The sequence below is a fragment of the Abrus precatorius genome, unplaced genomic scaffold (assembly GCF_003935025.1).
Source record: "Abrus precatorius isolate BTA unplaced genomic scaffold, Abrus_2018 Scaffold5, whole genome shotgun sequence".
NCBI lineage: Eukaryota > Viridiplantae > Streptophyta > Magnoliopsida > Fabales > Fabaceae > Abrus > Abrus precatorius.
In genome coordinates this window covers 6474717-6498187 of record NW_020874395.1, presented here as the reverse complement: position 1 = coordinate 6498187, position 23471 = coordinate 6474717, and the positions used below count along the sequence as shown (strand labels likewise).

The 23471-nt window shown below is 29.1% G+C and overlaps 2 protein-coding genes across 2 annotated transcripts; one reads left to right on the top strand and one right to left on the bottom strand.

The window, feature by feature from the left end:
* Nucleotides 1-8003: 8003 nt before the first annotated feature.
* Nucleotides 8004-11017, top strand: LOC113867725 (cyclic dof factor 2-like). Its single transcript, XM_027503168.1, has 2 exons — nucleotides 8004-8243; nucleotides 9668-11017. The coding sequence occupies exons 1-2, from the start codon at nucleotides 8109-8111 to the stop codon at nucleotides 11015-11017; spliced, it is 1485 nt and encodes a 494-aa protein (XP_027358969.1). The 5' UTR covers nucleotides 8004-8108.
* Nucleotides 11018-18468: 7451 nt separating this feature from the next.
* LOC113867515 (uncharacterized oxidoreductase At4g09670-like) lies at nucleotides 18469-22230 on the bottom strand. Its single transcript, XM_027502894.1, has 2 exons — nucleotides 21684-22230; nucleotides 18469-19412 (listed from the first exon to the last, which is right to left on the bottom strand). Exons 1-2 carry the CDS (start codon nucleotides 22143-22145, stop codon nucleotides 18792-18794), a joined length of 1083 nt encoding a protein of 360 aa, XP_027358695.1. The 5' UTR covers nucleotides 22146-22230; the 3' UTR covers nucleotides 18469-18791.
* Nucleotides 22231-23471: the final 1241 nt, after the last annotated feature.

The window sequence follows — 23471 nt, the reverse complement described above, 5'->3', positions numbered from 1 at the left end:
AAGAATTAGTTGAGTCTTTTCAGTATAATCTTTGTCGGTTTGCTAAACATCATTATGTTACTTTTTCAAATGATTTTTAAAATGGCAATGCACCCTTTAATCTTATCCATTTTGATGTATGAAGACTTGCTTCTATTGCTAATATTTGTATTGTTAAATGGATTATTTGTATCATTTGTTGATGATTTCACACATGTAACTTGAATTATTTTTGTAAAAGATAAAAAAACATAAGTAACTCATTATTAAAAAATTATTATCACCTATTTCAAAATCAATTTAGAAGAATAATTAAATGTTTACAGATAGATAATGGACGAGAATATATGAATCAAAATTTTTCTCAATTTCTATAAGAAAATGAGTTTTTCATGACTTGACATATGTAAAAACTCCTCAACAAAATTGAGTTGAAAAAGGAAAAAAATTCACATCTCTTGAACGTTATCAGAGCTTTATTATTTCAAATGAGTATCAAAATCAAAATAGGGAGAAGCAGTTGTAATAGCTACTTACTATTTAATCAATAGATTAACAAGTCATATTTTGAATGGCTCTAGTCCTATCTAGTCCATGTCTACCTTTCATCATTCTATTCTTATCTTAAATAGCCTTTAGGTTTGTGTCTTTGTTTATATTGCCTTTGTTCATATTCATAGACAATATTGTGGCAAGTTGGATCATTGTGCTATTAAGTATATTTTCATAAGGTATACTTCAAACAAAAAGGGCTATAAATGTTATCATCCTTTGAGTCATTAGGTCAATATTTCTATGGATGTGACCTTTAATGAAATAGAGTATTTTACTTTTAACCTCAACTTTAGGGAGTGATTCATCATGAAATTAAGTCTATTAATCCTCACTAATCTTTGTTTTTTCTTCCCTTTGTCATTTGCAAGAATTAACTTTTCCTTCCTCAGATTCAAGCAAACAAGAAACTCATACTAACAAAAGCAAGTACACCTATTTTGAGAAGAAGAAAACTTGACTTAATTAAACATCAACTCCAGCCGGTAGAACTAGAGAAAAGTTTTAGTATCATAAATCCAGAGTCATTAAATATTTCATTAAACAAATTATGAGCTTAATCTACATGATTTACCCATTGCTTTGTGAAACGAAAAATGTTACTATGTCAAGTATCATATTTCTCAGTTTATATCCACTATACATCTATTTGTGCAACATCAGAGTTTTTATCTTGATTCTTCAAATATTCTTAGGTCAGTATAGGAAGCCTTAAAGGATGAGAATTGAATTCAAACCATGAATGAAGATATAAGTACATTGGAAAAGAATACCACTTGGTACCTTTGATTGATACAAGGCCAAGATTAGTTGAAAAAAGAATAAATTTAGAGTTATGAAATTGACTATGAGGAGACGTTTGCATCAGTAAAAAAATATGAATATTGTGAGAACTATATTTTTATTAGCAGTATACTTGGTTGGAGCATACATTAGTTTGATATTAAAAAAATTTATTTTTTGCATTGAGACTTAGAAAAGGAAGTATACATAGATATTCTCTCAGGATTCGATACCATTCATTGGAGAAAAAAAGTGTATGGATTAAAGAAAACTCTATATGGACTTAAGCAATCTCCTCTTGCTTGATTTGGGAGATTTACTCAGCTTATAATGTCCTTAGAATATAAGTAAAATAAAAAGAACATACTCTTTTCAAAAAATACTCATAAGATGATAAACTAACACTTTTACTAGTTTATGTGGATAATATAATCATTGCTTGAGATTGAAAAATAGAACTTGAAGGAGAAACTAGCTGCATAGTTTGAGATGAATGATCTAAGAAAACTAAAGTACTTCCTAAGAATTAAAATGGCCTACTCAAAATAGGAAATTTTTATCTTTTAGAGAAAATATGTTCTAAATCTTCTCAAGGAGACTAAGAAAATGGCATGCAAAGTTATTGGAGGACCCAAATAGAAAAACCGTTGAATAGGAGGAGACTAAGAAAGTCTTACTATAGATAAAGCACAGTACCAAAGACTAGCTGAAAAATCATTGTATCTATCTCATATTAGACCTAACATTGCATATGTTGTTAGTATTATCAACTAATCATACATGATTTTTGTGAAAGATAATTATAGGAAGTAAACAAGATTCTCTAGTATCTGAAAGGAAGTTCTGAACGAGACATTCTCTTTAAAATGGGAGAGTTTCTCTTATTGGAGACATATACAAACGTTGACTGTGCAGGTTCTATTATATATAGAAGATCTACTTCAGGATATTATATGTTTCTAGGAGAAAATCTAGTAGTATGGAGGAGTAAGAAACAAAGTGTTATGGCCAAATCAAGTGTTGAAGCTTAACTTCGGGCTATGACTTAAGGAGAGTGTGAATTTGTATGGATGAAGATAATTTTTAATGACCTTGAACTAAAATTCATAAGTTTTGTGAAACTACCATCAACATAACTCATAATCTTGTCCATCATGATAAGACAAAATATATAGAGATTGAACGACATTTCATTAAAGAGAAACTAGCTAGACAAGGTCTTATAACTACCACTTATGTCTCGTCGCAAGTGAGTAATTTCAAGATATTTTATGTAATACAAGAAAGATACATATTCATTCAATAGATTGAGAGAAAATGTTGATAATATTTTTTAATTATTAAGTTTTAATTATTATCGATATCTTTGTAATTAATTATCATTATTTTTATAATCTAGAATACTATATTATGTAAATATTAGAATTAGACTCATATATACTTGAAATTATACTGGTTTGAGTTACATTCACTCTTGCATTATAAATAACTTAATATAAAAAATAATTTTCATTAATATAATCATTGAATTATAATTATATATTACTTAAATTATTTGTGTCAAATTTAATCACAATTGAACATATATAAAAGTATTATTAAATAATTCTTATTTTCATATATTTTAAAAGTATATATTACATTAATTTTAATATATATGAAAATAATATCAAATAATTTTGAATCAATGTCAAATCTTCCACATAAATAGATAGAAAGGTGATAGAAAAAGAAAAAGAATAAAAGAAAAAATAAAAATAGGAGAAAAATATATTATGTAAAAAAAATAATCTTTTTAAATACTATTCATTTTTCGGATGCTTATACTTTTCCTTTATGAAGTTATAGAAAGGAAATAATATTTAAAAGATCTTCTTTTAATGAACTGTTGACAAATAGTCTTCTTTACAATAAATTAAACTTGACATTCACTTGTTCTTAATTTATGAAAAAAAAAATAATTTCAAAGTATCTTTATCGAAATGAAGAAAAACATACTTTCATTAAATAAATTTATAATTTGGTCTTTAAAAATAAAATTTATATTGAATTGCTATTTAAAAGATTATGTGCATACAATTTAGTTGCCTAAATATGCAAAGTTTATTATAAATTAGTCTTTCTGGTTATATATAACTGTTGAAATGGATAAGTTGGCACATTAATTGTATGCGTAAAATGTCAAACGTCATATAAAAAATGTTTAAGTGAATGTGGAATGCATGTATATACAATTTAATTCTCGAACATGTATGGTTTCATTACAAATTAGTGTTTTCAGTTATCATCGTTAAGATTGTTCAATGAAATAATTACGTTGGCATAATCCCACACACTAGACCATTAAATGTCTCATGAAACATGCCTAGGTGGATGTAGACATAGAAATAAAAGGAAAGTGAATAAAAAATGAAAAAAAAAGAATGAAGAAATTAAGGTTCAAATTAGAAGTGATTAATCGGTTAATGATAATCATGGTTAGTTAACTACTGTGTTGTTGTAATGTGTATGTTGCAAATAGAATTTTTGTCCAAAGTATAAATATCATTTTCAGAAAAAACAAAAAGTGGCATGCGAGCACATTCATTTTCAAAATATATTGCTTACAAAAGTAATCCAAAGCATTTTGCAAATAATAAAAAATATTCAAGTAGCATTTTGCAATAGCATCTTAAACTAATTACTTTGAACTAGTGTCGTCCCTTGCATCCTTGGGTCTACCTAATGATGTAGCTAAACATGCTGCAAATAGTGTTTTCCTAGTATCAATAAGCATTCAACTCCACGTATATATTTTAGCGTTGATCATTAGTTGAGAGATGGTTGACTTGATTTAAGAGGAACTAATATGTTAAGGATTATTATGTCAAATCATATTGATATTTGGAAAATTTTGGGTCTAATTGGATTCGAATAATGTAATGTCTTTGTAGGTATACTCGTGCTCACCTAATTATATATATTTTAAGTGTTTTTGTAGGTATTACTTGCCATCAACTTCTATTAATTGAAGACATTTAGCAGTAGGATTGTAAGATAAGAGCATAGGAAAAGGTAAAATTTTCTCGGTACATTATCTGGTTAGCATTAAGAGAACAGCCACTAATCAAGTGCAACAGGTCAACAAAAGGAAGTTAGTTTTACATAGGCTTGCATTATGATAAGATTGTGTTGCTATCACAAGTTGTTGAATATTTCTTTTAGCTGGTAAATGATGCATACCTCGTTATTGGAAGACTTTGTATTTTGATTTGCAACCCTACCACAATGACCCGTAACCTGCTCACAAATCATGCTTAATATGAAGATTAATTTCTCATAATCTCCTAATTATTATTATTTTTAACTATTTGCTCATTTTCTTTTACTTTTCTATGTACACAGGCATGTTCCATATGTGATTTTCATGTTTCATAGAAAGCGCTTATTTAATCATCTTGCTAAACAATTTTTACAACATTGATAAAAGGATTAATTTTAATGAACACTACATGCTTAGGCATATTTTACACTACAATTAGCATTCCGCATGTATACAGTAATTTGGCAACTAAATTATGCAGTTAAACAATTTTAACAGCTGTTTATGAATTTTACAAATTTATGGGAAAAGCTTAGAACTTATTTCATAAAGGTGCAGTTTTATTTTGATGGATGATAAAGCTCATACACAGCTCGCTTATTACGTTACTACTGTTATTTTATTGTTACTGACCCAGTTGTTTTATCACAAAACTTTCGCACTTATATTTTAGAAAGACATTATGATCATTTTATGAAAATTCTTTTAAGAAGAAATTGAAGGAAATCTTAACCATTAAAAATGTTTTATTGTATAAATGACATAAATATGATTCAATAACACAATTTGTTTTTGAAAACTGTAGAAGATTCTAATCTCTTAAAGGTGATAATGAAAACAAGCTAATCCTATGTTATTGGTTGGGAGATAATAACACATTGATCTTATCTCTCTAGCCATTGGTTGGATTGGGCCCAACAAAAGGTTCCAAAGGGTACTTTTTGTCCGTCGGCATTAAAGGATATTTCTGTACAGTGTTTACCATTAAAAACTTATTAGCTAAAAGGTGAAAGGTTCTTATATGCTGCTTATGGAATCTTCCTCTAAGAATAAATACATCAACCTTTGGACATAATTATACATGGAACTAACACTATTACAAAAGAAGCAAATGCATTGAATGGTGGATAAGCTCTTTGGAAGCAAAAAAACAAAATAAAAAAGAGAGACCTTTTGCTTTCAAAGAGAAGACACCACCCAGTTTTAACTAATCCATAATGAATTCAATACCGACGAATAGAAATTTTTATCCGAATATAAGCTTTCTACTGGTGAATATTTTATGATAAAATTTTGTTGAGGGTACATAAGTGATATCTAAAAATAATTTTTTTTAATTTGTGCAACTTTGTACAGGATAAATTTTAATAAATATACCATTTAATTAATAAGAGAAGGGGAAAAATAATTTTTTTTAAAAATTATAATAAAATAATTAATACATATTAATTAAGTGGTGTATTTATTAGTGTTTATTCTGTGCAAAGTTATACAGATTAAAAAATTTGTATAAAACAATATTTTAATTTGATTTCTAAAATTATAAGTATTTATTATATTTTAGTTATGAACTTTGTAAAACTGATTATTTTTCATTATTTATTATTATTTTATATTAAAAATTGAGGTAAATGCTTATATATATTATAAACTGAGAGACTAAAATAGAAGTTTATTCTAAAAAGGAGAAGAAGCTAAATATAATTATACATTCCCCCTTCCCCAAAATGTAGAGAAGAATCGACAAGTTACACATAAAGTCTTTGTTCGTGAAGAATAACGTGACAGAATCATGGAACCTTAATGTGCAAGTTGCGACAGAAATAGGGACCTTAAGGCACGTAGCAAAGACACTTGCCTAGTGAGAACGAAGCAGCACCAAGAAACAATAAACAGCAACAGCATGATCAGCACCCAACACTAACAAACACCACTTGCCGAATGACCGACCCACCCACAATGAAATTTTCTGCCATTAGGGAAAATGTTCGTGAAAAGTTCGGAACAATGACCCATTTGGCTACCCTTCTGAATTCAGAAGGCATGCTTCGTTTGCAATTTTAGGAGTGTTAGTAGGACCCAATGGGTTGAGAGCAATGAGCATCAATTTGGCAAAGGCATTGAAGGCGGCGTAAAAAGCGAGTACCCTCAACGCTCGTCGAAGTCGGCATCACTTTTTGCCCTTTTTTTTCAGTGTGGGTCCCTTTTCTCTCTCTCACGTCATCCCCATCCTTAGCCACTACATCTCTTGGCTCTCATTCACTACTTTGCTGACTCATCTGCCACCTGTCACCACCCTAGCTTTTTCCACTATTTCTTTTATTATCAGTCATATCATAAGTATAATCATCAGAAATTAACATTAAGCCTTTTCCTTCATTTATATTCTTTTAAATATACTTTTATCTTAACATTTTAAGAATTATCGATTTTAAAAATGTGTCAATAATATATTTTTATTATTATTTCTTTTTAATTTAATAATTAATTTAAATAATATTTATTAAAACTAGTGGTTATTGACTTTTCTATGTTAGTGTGAAGAGAACGGAAGATGAGACATTTAAATGTTTAATGATATTAAGAAAATCTAAAAGAGGAAAGTGATAAGGAAGGAGAATTTTATAATCTATTATGTACGGTCCAATGTTTTAATTTCGTCTGGACGTTTTGCCAAAACATTAGAAAAAGAAAAAAGGACAGCACTTTTTCCTATGAATAAAGGCCATTTATTTGTTTTTCTTAAAGACGTACAAAATTGAAATGCTTAAAAAAGAAAAGTAAAATAAGAGATTTTTTTAACTCCTTTTAAAACAAATAATTTTATTTTATTTTATTAATTCTCCTATTTTATCAAATTAATTATATCATTTTTATAGTATAAAATTTTAACAAAATTAATGAAAAGTATTATAAAAAGATATAGTATTATTTAATATCTTTTAATAATTAAATATTGATTATAATTAAATAAAAATTTAGAATTATAGATTGAACTTATTAAATTGAATATCAGACTTACATCAATTTATAAATTTTAAAAGAATCAACTAATATTATAATTTATTTAATTATATTGTTAACTAACAAAAAAATATTGTTAATATTTTTAAGGATGTTGTTAACTAACAAAAAAATATTGTTAATATTTTTAAGGAAGATTGATAATTTTGTTCACTAATATTTTAAAATTTTAATTTAATTTAAAACCTTTTTATTTTTATTTTTGATCAAATGTTTTTTTATAAACTACACAACATAATTTTGTTATGAGTCGAGATGGATCAATCAGACAGCACAACCTTAGATTAAAATTAAAAGATACAGAACGAATATAAGTAAAAGAAAATGATCAATTTTAAATTAAAATTAAAATAAAAGACAAAATCGATAATTTTACATATTTAGAAAAACCTATAAGGAAAAAATAAAGAATAAAAAAGAAAGCTTAAAAGGATGGTATTGTGTCTCTGATGCCTCATGTTCTTTGTGCTTTTTGCAGGGTGACTTTTTCATTCAGAGGGTTTTGTGGGTTTTTAAGTGCAAAGTTTCACCTTTCAAAAGTTCTGTGGAAACAAAAGCCTCTCCTTTTTACTCTCTTTCTTTTTCTCTCTCTTTCTATATCTCATTCTTTCTCTATTCTATCTATATCTATGTGTCTTGGAGCTGCTGAGAAGCCTCATAGTATTCTGCAACAACAACACTAACATAAATGAGTAGTGAAGGGGACATGTCTGATAAGGATCCGGGTATTAGGCTCTTTGGCAGGAAGATTTCGTTACCGGAATCTCAGATTCCGGCGAGTTCTCAGATGGGGTGTCAGATTCAGGCCAACTTTGCAACCATGGTACATGCTCCTTAACTCATACCCACTAACCGTTATTATTGGACTAACATAGTCTTTGTTCCATGGATTTTTGTTGTTACCAAAAAATCATTCCTTTTACTATGCTATATATAGCTGGTTACTACAATTATTTGTTCCGGCTTCAGAACATTTTGAAGCATAAGGAGTATTTATTCCTGGGAATTTATTTTTTAGCAAAATTTTAAGAATATGTATTTGATACACGCTCAGATTCATCTTGTTTTAAATTTGTATTTGACTATATATATATATATATATATATATATATATGAATTTGGTAAATTAAGACTAAGGTTGGTGAAGTTGTCATCTATGAGTAGTTAGCTTTTTAAAGCAAAATTATCAGTGTATTGTTTTGTTTCTGATATCAAATAGGTTCTGTTAATTTTCTGTGGTACTTTTCTGCTTTTGTGAAAGCTGGCTATATTGCTGAAAGAAATATAACATTAATTTGTTTCATCTTTAATTGATTATAAACCAATCAATTGCTTTCCATTTTAAGACCAAAAATGTTGATAAACTTTCATAGTACTAGAATCTTTCATTTTTTTTTTCATTTTTTTTTTTTTTTTTTTTTGGTTTCCCTTATCAGCACTTCAGCAAGTTTGCATCAAAAGAATTTGGTTTCTCTTTTTCGATTATATATTTTTCCTCTCCTTTCTCTTGCAGTTTCTAAGTAGCCCTCCTCCTGATCCTCCTGTTTTGCACAGTTCTTTGTCTTCACAATTCTTTGAGACAAGAAAAACAAGTAAATATCCATTTTATACCTTCAATTTACAAGCATCGAATCATTTTAATTTCTGATTTCACAAAATTCTCACTTTAATCCTTGATTTCACTAAACGACGTTCATTTTAGTCTTTTTTGATGTAAAATGACAACAAAAAAGTAATTTTAAGGACTAAATTGATTGACGGTTATAATTTACTGCAAAAAAACCACTTCACTATCACTCAAATCCAAAAAATTCTAGGTGCTATTTCTGGTGGTTTTTCAGGGCATTTATACAATTCATGCCTTCAAAATGTCATACTGTTTATCAATTCAAAATTTCTAATATACACTCAGTTCACTGCTTGATCAATTACAGATACATTCATTTATCTTGAATTGGATATGGTTTGATAGGGGTAATCAACTGGAATTGAGACCGATTAGTAATATAAATGACAAGACATGGTTATATAAAGAACTAATAGTCATGTCATGACCTAAGAAAATTCGCATTCTTAATGGAGATTAATATTGTAGTGCTTACATACTGTGTGGACTGGCATTTTATAGTTTTTGATGGAAAATGAATATATCATGATGATTGTGTTCCTTCATTTTGTTTCTTTTCTATTCTCAAGTTTGTTACAAGTTCTGCTTGACTTAATAGTGATTTATGGTTTTAATTTTAGAATGCTTGCAGTGGCTTAAAGAAAACAGAAGTTGAAATGCCGTGTACTGAAAACTCTCAGCAACCAGAGCATTCTTCTGATTTAAGGGATAGCAGACAAGAGTCCCTACATAATGGAAAGGAAAATGAGTCAAAAGTAAATACCAAGCCTGTGGAAGATAACATGGACAATAGCAGTACAGATCAAGATAAAATCTTTAAGAAACCAGACAAGATTCTTCACTGTCCACGATGCAACAGTCTGGACACTAAATTCTGTTATTTCAATAACTACAATGTTAATCAACCTCGGCATTTCTGCAAGAACTGCCAAAGGTATTGGACCGCGGGTGGAACAATGAGAAATGTTCCCGTGGGTGCCGGGAGACGGAAGAACAAGCACCTAGCTTCTCAATACCGGCACATTATTGTAGCTTCTGATGGAATTCCGTCTACAAGGTTAGAAACCAAAGACTCATCTAGTCACCAACTTGTCTCAACTCTTGAATCTGCTGCTGTTTTCAGGTCTTCAACAGATAATGGTACTGTATTGAAATTTGGTCCAGATACACCTCTCTGCGAATCTATGGAGTCAATGCTTAATCTTAAAGACCAGAAAAGAAGTGTTGACGCAAACTCTAACAACATTGCAGAAAATGGGGAGGACGAAGTATCCTTATGTGGATCATCTGTGACAAATGCTTGTAATCCAAGAAATGAACTTCCAGAACATAATGCATCAAAACCTTTGCAGTGTTACCCTGTTCCTCCTTGGATATTCCCTTGGAATCCAGGTTGGAACAATGTTGCTTCTGCAGCAGCAGTTCAGCCATCCTCACTTCACATGTGTAACCCTTATAGCGCTGACCACGCTTCAATGCAGTGGTGTCCCACGCCGATGGTGGCCGTCCCAACCATTTGCCCACCGAGCTTTCCTTTGCCATTTGTTCCTGGATCATGCTGGAGTGGACCACCTATGTGGGGTGCTTCTGGAACAGGAACAGTTTCAATAGGTTTCAATGGTTGCCTTTCACCTTCTTCCTCTACTAGTAACAGCTTCTGCTCAGGAAATGGCTCCCCAACGCTTGGCAAACACACACGAGACAAGTTTTTCACAGATGAAGAGAAATCAGACATGTATGTTTTGGTTCCAAAGACCCTTAGAATTGATGATCCAATTGAGGCCTCAAAAAGTCCTATATGGGCTACCTTAGGAATCAAACCTGATAACCATCAATCTCTATCAGAAGATGCTATTTCCAAAAAGGAAAAGCCTAAAGAAGGCAAAGACCGTGTGATGGGTGTGTCTCAAATCTTGCAGGCTAACCCTGCAGCTATTTCTCGTGCTCATGCATTCCAAGAGAGCATATAATGATTAATGCGTTTCTAGCTTCAAGTTTACCGTTGATAATCTTGTGCATATATTTCTTGGTTCACATGCAGAAAATTTGTTTTGCAGGTAGCATTGTTACTTTTGTCTAGTCCATTGTGTAATTTCATTTTGATGGTGTACTTAAATCTATTTTTGAGTTTTGCTCTCTGAAATTGATCATTCATGGAAATGCAAGAGCAACAATAATACAGTGATCACTACATCACTAATTGCAAGTTTAGAAATTGTTTTTGTACGTAGCTCCATATCTTGAAGAAATTCTTAAGTTCTCTGTAATGGTAATCAATTCAATTAAATATCATTACAAGTGGTACTGAAATTAATTTTAAACCATAAGAAATGAAGTAAAGATTTTTTATAATGTATTATATGATTGAAGTTATCGACTTTTACGACAATTACATTAAAATTCAAATTTAACGTGATTTTTAATTATTTAAATATATAAAGTCTTTATATTTAATCACTCAATTATCTTGTATAGACTAGTAAGTTTTAGAAGGCGAGCATGGGTTTAGACGACACTGAAGATTTGCTTACTGTTTTGATTCAATTTTCCAATTTGAGAAAATGCGATCGCAAGAAAAAAAATTGGCTGGACATAAAAAGGTTGAAAATACTTGTATATTTCTTTTGATAAAATTATCAAGAGGGGTAAAAAAATATAAGTTAAAAGGGTAGTAATTCTTGCACGAATTTACATCACATTTTTCACATGTTGCATACAAGTTATTGAATAATATTTTAATTTTGTTGTAAACTTTTAGGGTGGAGTACATTATATGTATCACATAATTTGAACTAGTGATTTCATTTATTGCAACACATGTCTGCAGATTTTAGCAGTTAGGAATTCTCTTTTACATTGGTCTAGTCATTTACGCTTTTTCTTTTTCTGTCAATTTGCTGAGGACTTATTGGTAATGCTTTGAAGTGCAGTTCTCACAACGCTTTTTTTTTAATTTTTTTTTATCGTGTGTGCTTTTTGCTTTACCTCTTTTTTCTTCATCTTTCTTTCACACAATTAATCTTTTTGACTTGGCCAAAGTTCGTATATATATATGTTAAAGCCTAGTTTCGGGGCTTGCTTTTTACACTGGAAAGATCCCTTTACTAAATAAGTGGAGATATTTACTTGTGGGAATATCAGCTTTTATGACTCATCTTATGCCTAAAGAGTGGTTCAAATAATGCACTTGATTTGACCAATTAATAATAATGCATTTAAGGCATTCTTTTCACTCATTGAAAGACCCACAACAATTCTTTTTTAAAAGCCATATTATATATATAATTTTGATTTTATAGTATTGACTATTGTCATCTTGCATTTAGTTTGATGATGGCCCCCTTAGGGGTTAATAAATTTCTGTTCATTGGTTCAAATTTTAATTTCAAATTAAAATTACTTACAAGTTAGGCTGAGTCTGGTTTATAAAAACGAAATCGATCTTATCAGTTAAAATAGAGAAAAATAGAGCTCTAGGTTGAATCATTAAAAGAATATGAAGAATAAGAAAAAAAATATTTAAAAAAAAATCAGGTTTGATCAAGTTCAACAACATATGCAAATTCGAAAGTCATTGCAATTAGATCGAATTTAACATAATTAAATTCAATGTGATTCATTGATCTAACATAATTATCCTTTACCAAATGCATAACGTTAAATGTTACCAAATGAGTTTTTTTTAATAATAATAATTATTTTATAAAACAAGTATTAAATAAATTAGTGTTTTAAACAATTATTTAATAACACAGTAAATACTAATACACAGTAAGCTTATTTTAATTAAAAATCACATAAAATTACTAAATTCAATATCTTGATAATATTAAATGTTACAACTTTTAATAAAAAATTATATTTATTGATTTCTTATATTTAATATTTTTGTTTAACAAATAACAAAATTTATAAAAAAAATAAAGAGAACCATTCCAATAACTGATGAGAATAAGGTAAATTTAGCATGGATGAAGATATCATTCATTATCAAATTGGCAACAGCAGCACATTATGAGTCGGTGACCATGCAGTTATGATAACCTTTCTTTTTCCACAACCTTTTAGATTTTGGATACACCAAGATCACGTGGAGAAATTATTGTGGTGATGGTGGCCAATAAGCAAATGGCGCGTGTGAAGGGGGTTGTTATGGTGGAATTGATGCATTAAGTAGTGAACCTCTCCCACAAAACATTACACGGCCACAAAGTTGATGAAGCAAAAGAAATAGGAGCCACCAGAACATAAGCATCTCAGTGCCACAAATTGCCACTTCCACTAGTTATTTCACTTGTCAGCCCTTTATGAGGCTCTGCTATTGCTCCCAGACTCCCATGCCTCTCCATATTTATGGGGTGGGTAGCCAGCTAGCGTGAGTTTTAATATTTGAAAATATAAATATATATATTATTTTTATGTGTTTATTGTCGCTTTTATTTCAAAATAATTAGGTAAAATAATTTTATTATTAACATTTATAAAAAATAAAAAAATAATTTCAGTCCTAAAATTAAAAATAAATAATTAATAACAATAAAATTTTATTAAAAAAATATTTATTGTATTTTTATAACTTTAATATAATAACTGTATATTTTTATAAATTTTTTTTATTTATAAATACTTAAACTTAGAGTTGAGATTAATAAAAAAATTTAAATAATAATTATTTGAATATAATAATAATAAATATTTAAGAGTACCAATAAACATATCATTTAAAAAACATATATTTCAGTAGCAGTTTTTAAATATTGTCAAATATTTCAGTTCATAATATGGTAAGGTTAATTCTCGGTGATTTCTTTTCTTCATTCTTAGAAGTTTGAACTTAAACTTTATTTAAGGAGAATATATACTAAGATTTAAGAAGAATATATTATATTTTTAGCTTTGTCTTTTTATCATGGTTTATGGTAAGAGAAATTTAAATGATATTATAGCTGAAGCTAATTTTGCTTACTAATTGATATATGCTTGTTATTTCTATTATTTTTACATGCGATTATTTTTACTTATTAATTTTGATCTATGTTTTATTTTATTAGAATATTTAGATACATGTTACTTGTTTAAAAATAATATAGTTTGTATATATTTTTATTATTATTATGACTTATGGGGTGAGATAAATTGGAATAATATTGGAGCCAATTTTGCAAAACGCTCAACGTTAATTTTTTTTCCTTGTTCTATTCTTTTATTCAAATCACATATGATTTACTAATTCTCATAGAGAACCTTTATTTTTCAAGGCATTTAATTATTTTTTTAAATGTATAATCAAAACTTAGAAGTTAGAATAGTATTATATTTTTCGATGTATTTATGAACTAACAATGAACTTCTTGATTTTTTTCGCACTGCTGTTGTGTTTAGACGTATATTGTTTATGGAAGGAATTTATTAAACAATCACATGTATAGTCTAATTTGACAGAGTGACTTTTTATTTTATTTGATCTTGTTAATAAAGTTTAATTTTAGAATATTTTAAAAGTATTAATTTGATTCTTTAAAATCGGTTGCGTCATATCCGATTTTAAAAATTCAGTTTCAAAATTGATTGTTAACTAATTTTAAAAAATTTACTATTTAAAATTGGTTGTTTCAAAATCGATTAAACAACCGATTTTAAAAATAAAAAATAACCGATTTTAAAAATATTTTTTCCATTAGTGATGCATGTATATAATAAGCAAAACAAATAATATGACATTTTAGAAAAATATAACGGATTTATTTGTTCTATCACTGTATAATTAATTTTCTTGAAAAAAATTAAATGTATTTTATAAGTATGAATTGTACCTTACAAAATTTAAGTTTTTAAAGATGCTGCAAATGATAATGTTTTTTTTAATTATAAAAAAGAAGTTAATATGTTATGACATATTTTTATTACCATTTTGAAAATGTTTAGAACAAACATATTCTTGCAAAATTTTTAAAATATTGTAAAATAGTTCAATTGATGATATTTATAAAATATTATAAATAATATGCTAAAATATTATAAAATATCTCCATTACGACTATAAAATGTTACAAATGAGAGATTATAGTATTGCTAAAAATAGTAAACATCAATTTTATATTACATTTTGTCAAGATGTTACTAATTATAATTTATAACATTTTCATAATTTAGTAACATTTTAATTTTAAATATCGTTAAAACTTAATCATGTTGCAGTCATCTTCATAAAGGGGTAATAGTTGTGTGATTTGGGTTGGGTTTATAGGAAACAATTTTACATATAGGTTACTATTGCATGTGTATAAGGTGGATGGTGAAATCTTAGATTACCATGGTGCAATAGCCCAAAGTAGTGGTTTCATGGAGTTTAGGTTACCGCTGTTTCTTATATTGCCTAATTCATTGCACATTCAGTTTGAAGCTTTTGTGGTATCCTAATAGAACTCCTGATGTTGGGTTTGTGGTATCCTAATAGAACTCCTCATGTTGGGCCATTAGGACAGGGCCAAACTCACTTGTTTGGGATTTTACTTTCACTAGTGGATTCTTATCAAAATATGGTCAAATCCATAATATTCGGTTTGGAATTTTTTAATATCATGTCTGAAGTATAAGAATGATTTGGAAAACTTTAAAGAAGGTGCCCTCATCATAGTTTTCATGTGTGGAGGCAGATGCAAACTTTTTATAGTAGGTTATCAGTCTTTAGTAGAATCACTATTGATGCAGTAGCTGAAGGATCTCTCATGAGAAAAGACTAATGAAATATATAAATTGGTGGATAAGATGACATCTATCAGTGGCACACAATCGATCCTTACATGAGTAAAAGAAGAAGGTCGCTTCAATGTATCTAGTAGAGAGTAATAATAATCTAAAAACTAAATTAAAAGTTTTGACTAAGTAGGTGAAATATTTAATGAGAGTATAAAGACAATTAACAAAGCTACCTTCAACTTCTATATGTGAGCATTGCGACTCCTTGGGTCATGCTAATAGTAACTGTCCAATTACTAAAATTGAAGAGAAAGCTAATTTCACGATTAGTAATTACAACTCAAGGTGGCGAAGTAACCCTTCTAATTCTTAAGAGAATAATTTTGAAAGACAAAAATCAAATGTTTATATCCCTCTCCATGCACAAAATTAAGAAGTAAGACCAGAAAAAAATGAGACCGTTAGATCTCAATCTAAATTTAAAGAGTAAATGATACAATATATGTATTATTATGATAAGAGGATGTTAGAGCTCGAATCTAAGTTAGAGCAACGCGTTGAAAGGGAGGATAAAAAATTCACCAAGATTAAATCAAAGATTAGATTATAATCTTCAGCGATCAAGTCACAACTTGAACCTACTAATATTTTAAGTTATAAGATATTGGGAACATTGTCAACCCAACACGAACTTAATGCAAAAGGATCAATCCAATTTTATCACTTTAAGAAGTGGGAAGAAGGTACAAGAATCGCAGAAAAAAGGCATAAGCACTCCTATACTTCATGATATGCACGCCTATGTTCCCCTACAAGCATGACCATGCTACGACATGCACGCCTAGCCGATTTAGGATCATGGCCATGCATCCCCATAAGCAATGTTGTGCTTTAAGTGCAGAGACTGAGAAAGAGAAGAAAGAATAATCCCCTACACAAATAAGATCCTATGATCCTAGAATACCTTTCCCACAATGACTGCAAGGCCAACCACCCTATGACACAAGGTTTGACAAGTTCTTGGATATTTTGGGCAAAATACACATTAACCTTGCTTTTGTTGATGCGATATCTAAAATGCCAAAGTATGCATGCCAAATTCTTGAGTAACAAAAAGAGACTGAACAAACATGAGATTGTAAATTTAACTGAAAAATGTTCAACCATAGTTCTTAAAAAATTTCCACTTAAGCTTAAGGATGCAATGAGTTTTACTATCCCTTGTGTTAGGCTTGTATTATATGTATACATATTTTATTTAAAGATAATGATGTAATCATTTAACTACAATACCTTTGTATTTTGAATGTGATGTCGTATGTTAATTACGGTATGAAATGATTTGGATTATGTATATGTGAGTTGTATAGTTACTGAATAAAAGTTTTGCATTTACAGTGTTGAGAGGTTGCTGTATTTGATATAACTAGCTGTGAGGGTTTAAAATCTAATATTAGGTGTGATATGTGAAATAGCCAGGACTTGTATTGCCTCATGTTAAGAAAAATTAATAGTCTTGTATGTAAGGTATCTCACTCAAACGAGGTATGTCTCGCTCAAGCGAGACTGAATCATGCTAAATTGGTGAAATATTTAAGTGTGAGAACTCTAATTTGATAAGCGATTTGGTGACTTTGGATGATAAATGCTCCAAGGCTTCTCTCTTAAGCCTTGACAGAAAACATCATGGTTTATAGAATGAAGAATAAATCATGAGACAAAGGACACTTAATGCTAAAGTTTTCTCTTATCGTAGAGTACCCTAAGTAAAGATCTCCTTTAGTTAGAAAATGCTTTGAGAGCTTTAAAAGCAAAATAACAATATAACTATATGTCACACTTCTTTATTTTAGAAAGGGAAGCTGCACCTTCGTCTAATACTGATGTGACTCATCAAACACGGTTAAAAAACTACATGTCTACTTTGCAAACATGAGCATCTACCTGTAACACCCTTTTCATGACTTGAACAGAAACAACTCTTACTTCTTAGTGCTTCCAATTGTTGACTTTCCTAAAGAAGGAATGAAATAAAACTGTCGTAATAGCTTTATAACTAATTACCCACAACAACAAGTAACTCATTCGATTCACGCCAATATAAATGAACATGAGAACCACGAAGGGACACCAAGCAATTCTCATTCTCTTTTGCTTAAATTTCCTTCTTCGCATTTCCCTAAGAATGAATTTTAAAATAGGACCAACACTCCTTCAATATTTGTTTTCCGAGCCCCTCCCCCAAACCCCATTCTGAAATACATTTACATCAAGCTTCTATTAAATTAGCATGCAGTAGCTTTAGGCCCCGTGGAACTGCAGTGTCCTTCAAATCCTTCTTGCCACTCTACTTCTGGCGTGAAATATTTCAAGTTCGTAAAGAAAAAGCACGCACCCTCGGTTAAAATTTAAAAGGTTTCTTTAAATACAATTTTTTAAGTTGATTTTAAGCTATTAAAAATAACAAAATTTTATTTAAAAAATAATAGTAATTATATTTTTAATATATTTTTTCTTAATAAAAATATATCACTTTAATTACTTAAAAATTAATTTTAAAGATCAAAGTTAAGATCCAATATAAAATTTTAACTGTTATTTGAGAATAAAATTGTCACTTTTAATCATTTAAAATAAACTTTAAAATTTGAAATTAATATTTTTAAAAATTTAAAAGCAAAAATAATTATAACCGTGCCCTATTCCACTACCATGCATATAGGAAAATGGACAAATCTATTGAACAAGCTACTCATAAAACCAGCCAAAGAGAAAACATAAGATACAGACACAGAACATCCACACAAAAAGCGTATGCTCAATCAAAGGTCATCGACCAAGAGATTGTGAAACACTCTTTGGCGATTGATCATATGCTTGAAGTGCTAACAATAGCTTATTGGGACTCAAACTAAGGATAGAAGTCGAGAAATCACACTGCATACTCGATGTAACAAGAGGCATATCCGATTCTCCGTTATCATAAGATACTTTCTTATTTGGCACACTAACTGAGAGATAAGACCCCAATTCAAATAGAGTTACCTAACCCTGAATTTGAACAGGTTCAAGGCCATTGCCAATTGAAGCCTTCACTGCATCAATGACCACTTGAGTTTTCCTGCTAATGGTTGGCCACTTGTCCTCAGGCTTTGAGTTGTTGAACTTAATTTCCCCAACCAATTGAGCAAATTCCTTCACCATGAGTGCCTCCTGAGGGAGATCTGTGTGTATAGCATGCACAATTGGGTTTGGAGCCCAACCTAAACCTAGTTCAACATAGTGAGAATTCGAACATGTGGAAAATGTGGCTTCCTTCTCTTGATTAGGAATAACATAATCGTGAACTCGCAAGGACCCTTTTGTCCCCATTGCACTTATATCCATTGCCATGTCTGATAAAAAGGAACAATAAAATGTTGCTACTTTTTCATCTTCCCACGTTAGAGAAGCCCCACAAGCTAGAATGACTCCAGCTTCGTTATACACAGGTTTGCTCAAGGCACGTGCTGTTTTGGGTAACTCATAGTTTGCAGCCCACAAGATTGCCCTCACACAATACCACCCAGTGTCACCAAGAGTTCCTAGTGCATCAAGATCTGGCTTTACACGAATGTCGTTCTCTAGAAAATAAGGAGTAACACCATAACTAAAGGTAGCATGTACCTGTGTACGTATGATCAAAATGACTAAACTATCAGTAATAATTAAGCAAAATTCAAACAATACAAAATAGAACATGCCATTGATATAATATTTACCAATACTAGTTCACATGGCTAATGAACTCAATTATATACGCGGGCGTTCCTTTTTACGGTATTCACAGAACTTGCACAAGTATATGGCATTTCCTAAAAATTTAAGATACGGGCAGTGACGGAATTGAAATTTTGAGTGATGAGAATGTGGACAAGGGCATTGTTTAACAACAATTTTTTTCATTAAATTATATTCAACAAAAATAACTGATAAATTAGTTAAAAGCTAAAATATTAGCTTTTAACTTAGGATGTGTTTGGCAAAATTAGTTGAAAAGATAGCTCAAAGGTGAAAGATGAAAGTTTAAAACTAGCCGACTGAATGGAAAATATTACACTGGTTAATATATATAAATGAATCAAACTATGTAGACCAAAAAAGTTAAAATTTAGTAATAATTTAAATTCTTTTATAATTTAATTTACTTAAAATTACTTATCATCTTGAAATTAGAATAATAAGTTTTCAATTTCACTCTCATTTGTAAATATTTTATTATAAAAGATAATATTTCATGAGTTGTTACTTTTTTCGCAAGAAATTAACAATTTATTATTTTCTAACATAATGAATGTTGTGACATTTATTATTTTTTAATATTATGTTTGACATATTTTTTTTCAGTAAAAAAGTAAATTAAATTTTATTTAATCATTTTTTAACTTCTGTATAAATAAAATTTATATGAAAAAAATATTTTTTCTTCGTAATTTTTTATTGATATGGAGATAAAGAAGTTCTACTAAAGATTAAATAATTTAATATTAAAACAAAAATAAAGTACTATAATCGAATGGTTGATATAACACACAAGTAAACACAGTAGGTAACTGAAATATGTTGTTAAAGATGCTCTTTAATCGTTAATTAAAAATTTATTAAGTTTGCCCATATTAGATAACATAAATTTAAAGGAACAATCGCCTATTTTTAAAAACCGTCTTAAAGTGCTTATAGTAGTTTTATATTTTATGTGATTTTGAACTCCTATTAATTTATTTTAAAAAAATAATGTAATGTTTTAAATACATAATACAATGAAATTTTATATAAATATTAAAGGTGAACATAAAAATAATAATAAAATGTCATATGTTTAAACTCTATTAAAATAGTTTCTGCAAAAGAATATATTATAAGTTAATGAAATTAATAAACTTGAAGAACTTATTCATTTGGACAAATATACTTAGTCAAATGATAAATTAATTAAAACTACAAATAAATTATTCATTATTTATGGAATCAAATCAGAAGAATATGTAGTTGCATGATTCCATTTTTTTTAATATTATAATGTCATACTAATATAATCCGAAAGAAAAATCCTACGTTACGCCATTGTTCACCAGTATTAAAAGCTTAAACCCATAAATTCATAAACAAAATGAAAAATGAGACTGTGAGAGATTGATAGAAAAGTGTTATTATTTACTGTGGGAAATATATATTCAAAATTAGCACGAGGTAATACGATACTATTTTATTAATGATGTGTTTGAATGATAGAAGAAATAAAGGGAAAGAAATAAAAAAAAGAGAGATGTCATGTGGTTTGCATAGAATTTCGTGCAAAGATTTTCAAACTAAAAGACAGTTTAGTTTGTAGAAAATTTGTACCACATATTTCGACGCCAAGTTTAGTTGATTGGTTGTTTATATATATATATACATGATTATGTAATTAAAAATTATATTTTTATATATTTTTAATGAAGATAAATAAAAACAAGAAGTTATTATTAACTAGTCTCCCAAGTAAAAAAAAAAAAACATCATGCTTAAATAACATATTCGTCTCCATTAGTTGACGAAAAGTTGGACTCATGACAAGACGCATTCATATAGTTTACTATAAAGAGCGAAGGCATAACTTTTATTTAAAAATAATCAAAATCAAACAACACATAATTTATAAATCAAATAAATTTATTTACAATGTGTATATTATATGCAACAAATTTTAAATATAACTAATAAAATATAAAAAAAATTACTTGGATTAAATTTTTAGTAATATTTATGTAGAATAAAAACTGAATCAAACAATTTTAAACTTTACACTAATATATAGACTTTGATTTTTTAAAAAAGATAAATAAAAAAAATTGAAGAGTAGCAAAAATGATTTTTACATAATAATATTAAAAAGGTGAGTGGAGAGTGTCTACATACCGATTGAAGGCGACCAAAGTGGTGGGGATCGGAGAGAAATTGAAGCATTTGGGGTGTTCTGGGATGGTGCATCCACATGGTAGCGTCCATGTACTGCACACCACTGGATTCACAGGCCTCCAATATCTTATCAAGTTCACCCACGTTCAGAGCCACTGGTTTCTCAAGCAGCAAGTGCTTCTTCTTCTGCGCCGCAAGCACAGCCCAACGAAGGTGCAAGCTCGTCGGAAGCGGCACGTAAACGGCGTCAACGTCAGGGTCTTCCAGAACTGCTTCGTAAGAGCCATAGACCTTCGCATCGGAAGGGAATCCATTGGAAGCTGCAAACTTCGAAGCCTTTTCCAGGGATCGGCTTCCAACGGCGTAGAGTGTGGCGTTTGGAGCAAGGTTGATGGCCCTTGAAACCTTCCTTGCTATCTCAGCGCACCCTAAGATTCCAAATCTTATTGCTCCTTTTTCCATCGTTGCAAGACTGCTCAAATGTTACTGTTGGCCTTTTTTCCACTTGCCTCTTACCACTTACCACTTGCTACATGGTAGTTTTATATAGCACGACTTGTGAGCTCTTATCTTTTTAATAAGTCATCTTTATTTAAATTATATAAATTAACAAAAAAATATTATATTAAAATATGATATTTTTGTTCTTATTTAGTATTATTATATTTGATTTTACCGTCAATATTTATAAAAAATAAACAAATAATACTTTAGAGAAAAATATAAAATATCTTATAATAAGGATTGTCAATTTTTTTAAAAGTACTTTATAAATAAGACTTGAAAAATAATATTATTTACACTATATTAATTTTGTTTACTTGGTCTTATTAATGATAAAAATAAAGACAGAATGGATGTTTAAAACATTAATTATATATTAAATAATTTTTATGACTAATTTTATTTAACAATTATTATATTGTTCATAGATTATAAATTTTCATTTATGAAAAATTATACACACTTTTTATTATTTTTTTAAAAAATATTTAAGATATTATAGTGATAAAGCAAGTTAGGAATGAGAGCTGAGAAAAGTTATGAAGTTGGTTAAATTTATAATTATCACTATACAACAACAAAATAGCATTTATATAATTATTTAAATATATCAATATTTATTTGACTTTGCAACTCAATCCCTTATCCTACAATTTCAACCCTAAATTGCGTAGACACAGTTCAAATGCACTTCAAGAAGTGGCAGCACTGGCATTGTTTAACATTGGAATGGATATCACTGACATCCTCAAGCTTAAATAAGGAGGTTGTTGTCATCACCAACAAAGACGTTTGACACTGGATCTTACGTCAAGGAGTTTGCTGTTATCTTGTCATTTTTTACAGGAAATTATGTTTTTTCATTTATCATCATTGTAAACAGCTCTTGAAGTTTTTACCCTTATGTCAGAGCAAGCGAATTACAACAATTCATCTATATTAGACACAATTCATAAAGAACCAGAGAAAGAATTGAAGTTTCCGCCGTATTACTCACTATAGAAAATTTTCATGTTATTCATTTGAGCTACAAAAGGTTGTATATATAAAAAATCATCATAAAATATGGGGTACAAAGTGTATTTAGAAAAACTTTAAAAAAAATTATAAATATGAATCTAATGTAAAATATACATCCTGTAACATTGAAACAAAGGTGACTTCACATGCATCTTAATATGAGAACAAACATGCTAATATTATCATCGTGATATGGTTTGGAAAATATATAATACATATATAAGGGATTGTTGATCTAAAGAAAATGGGTGAAGTGTTTTTTAT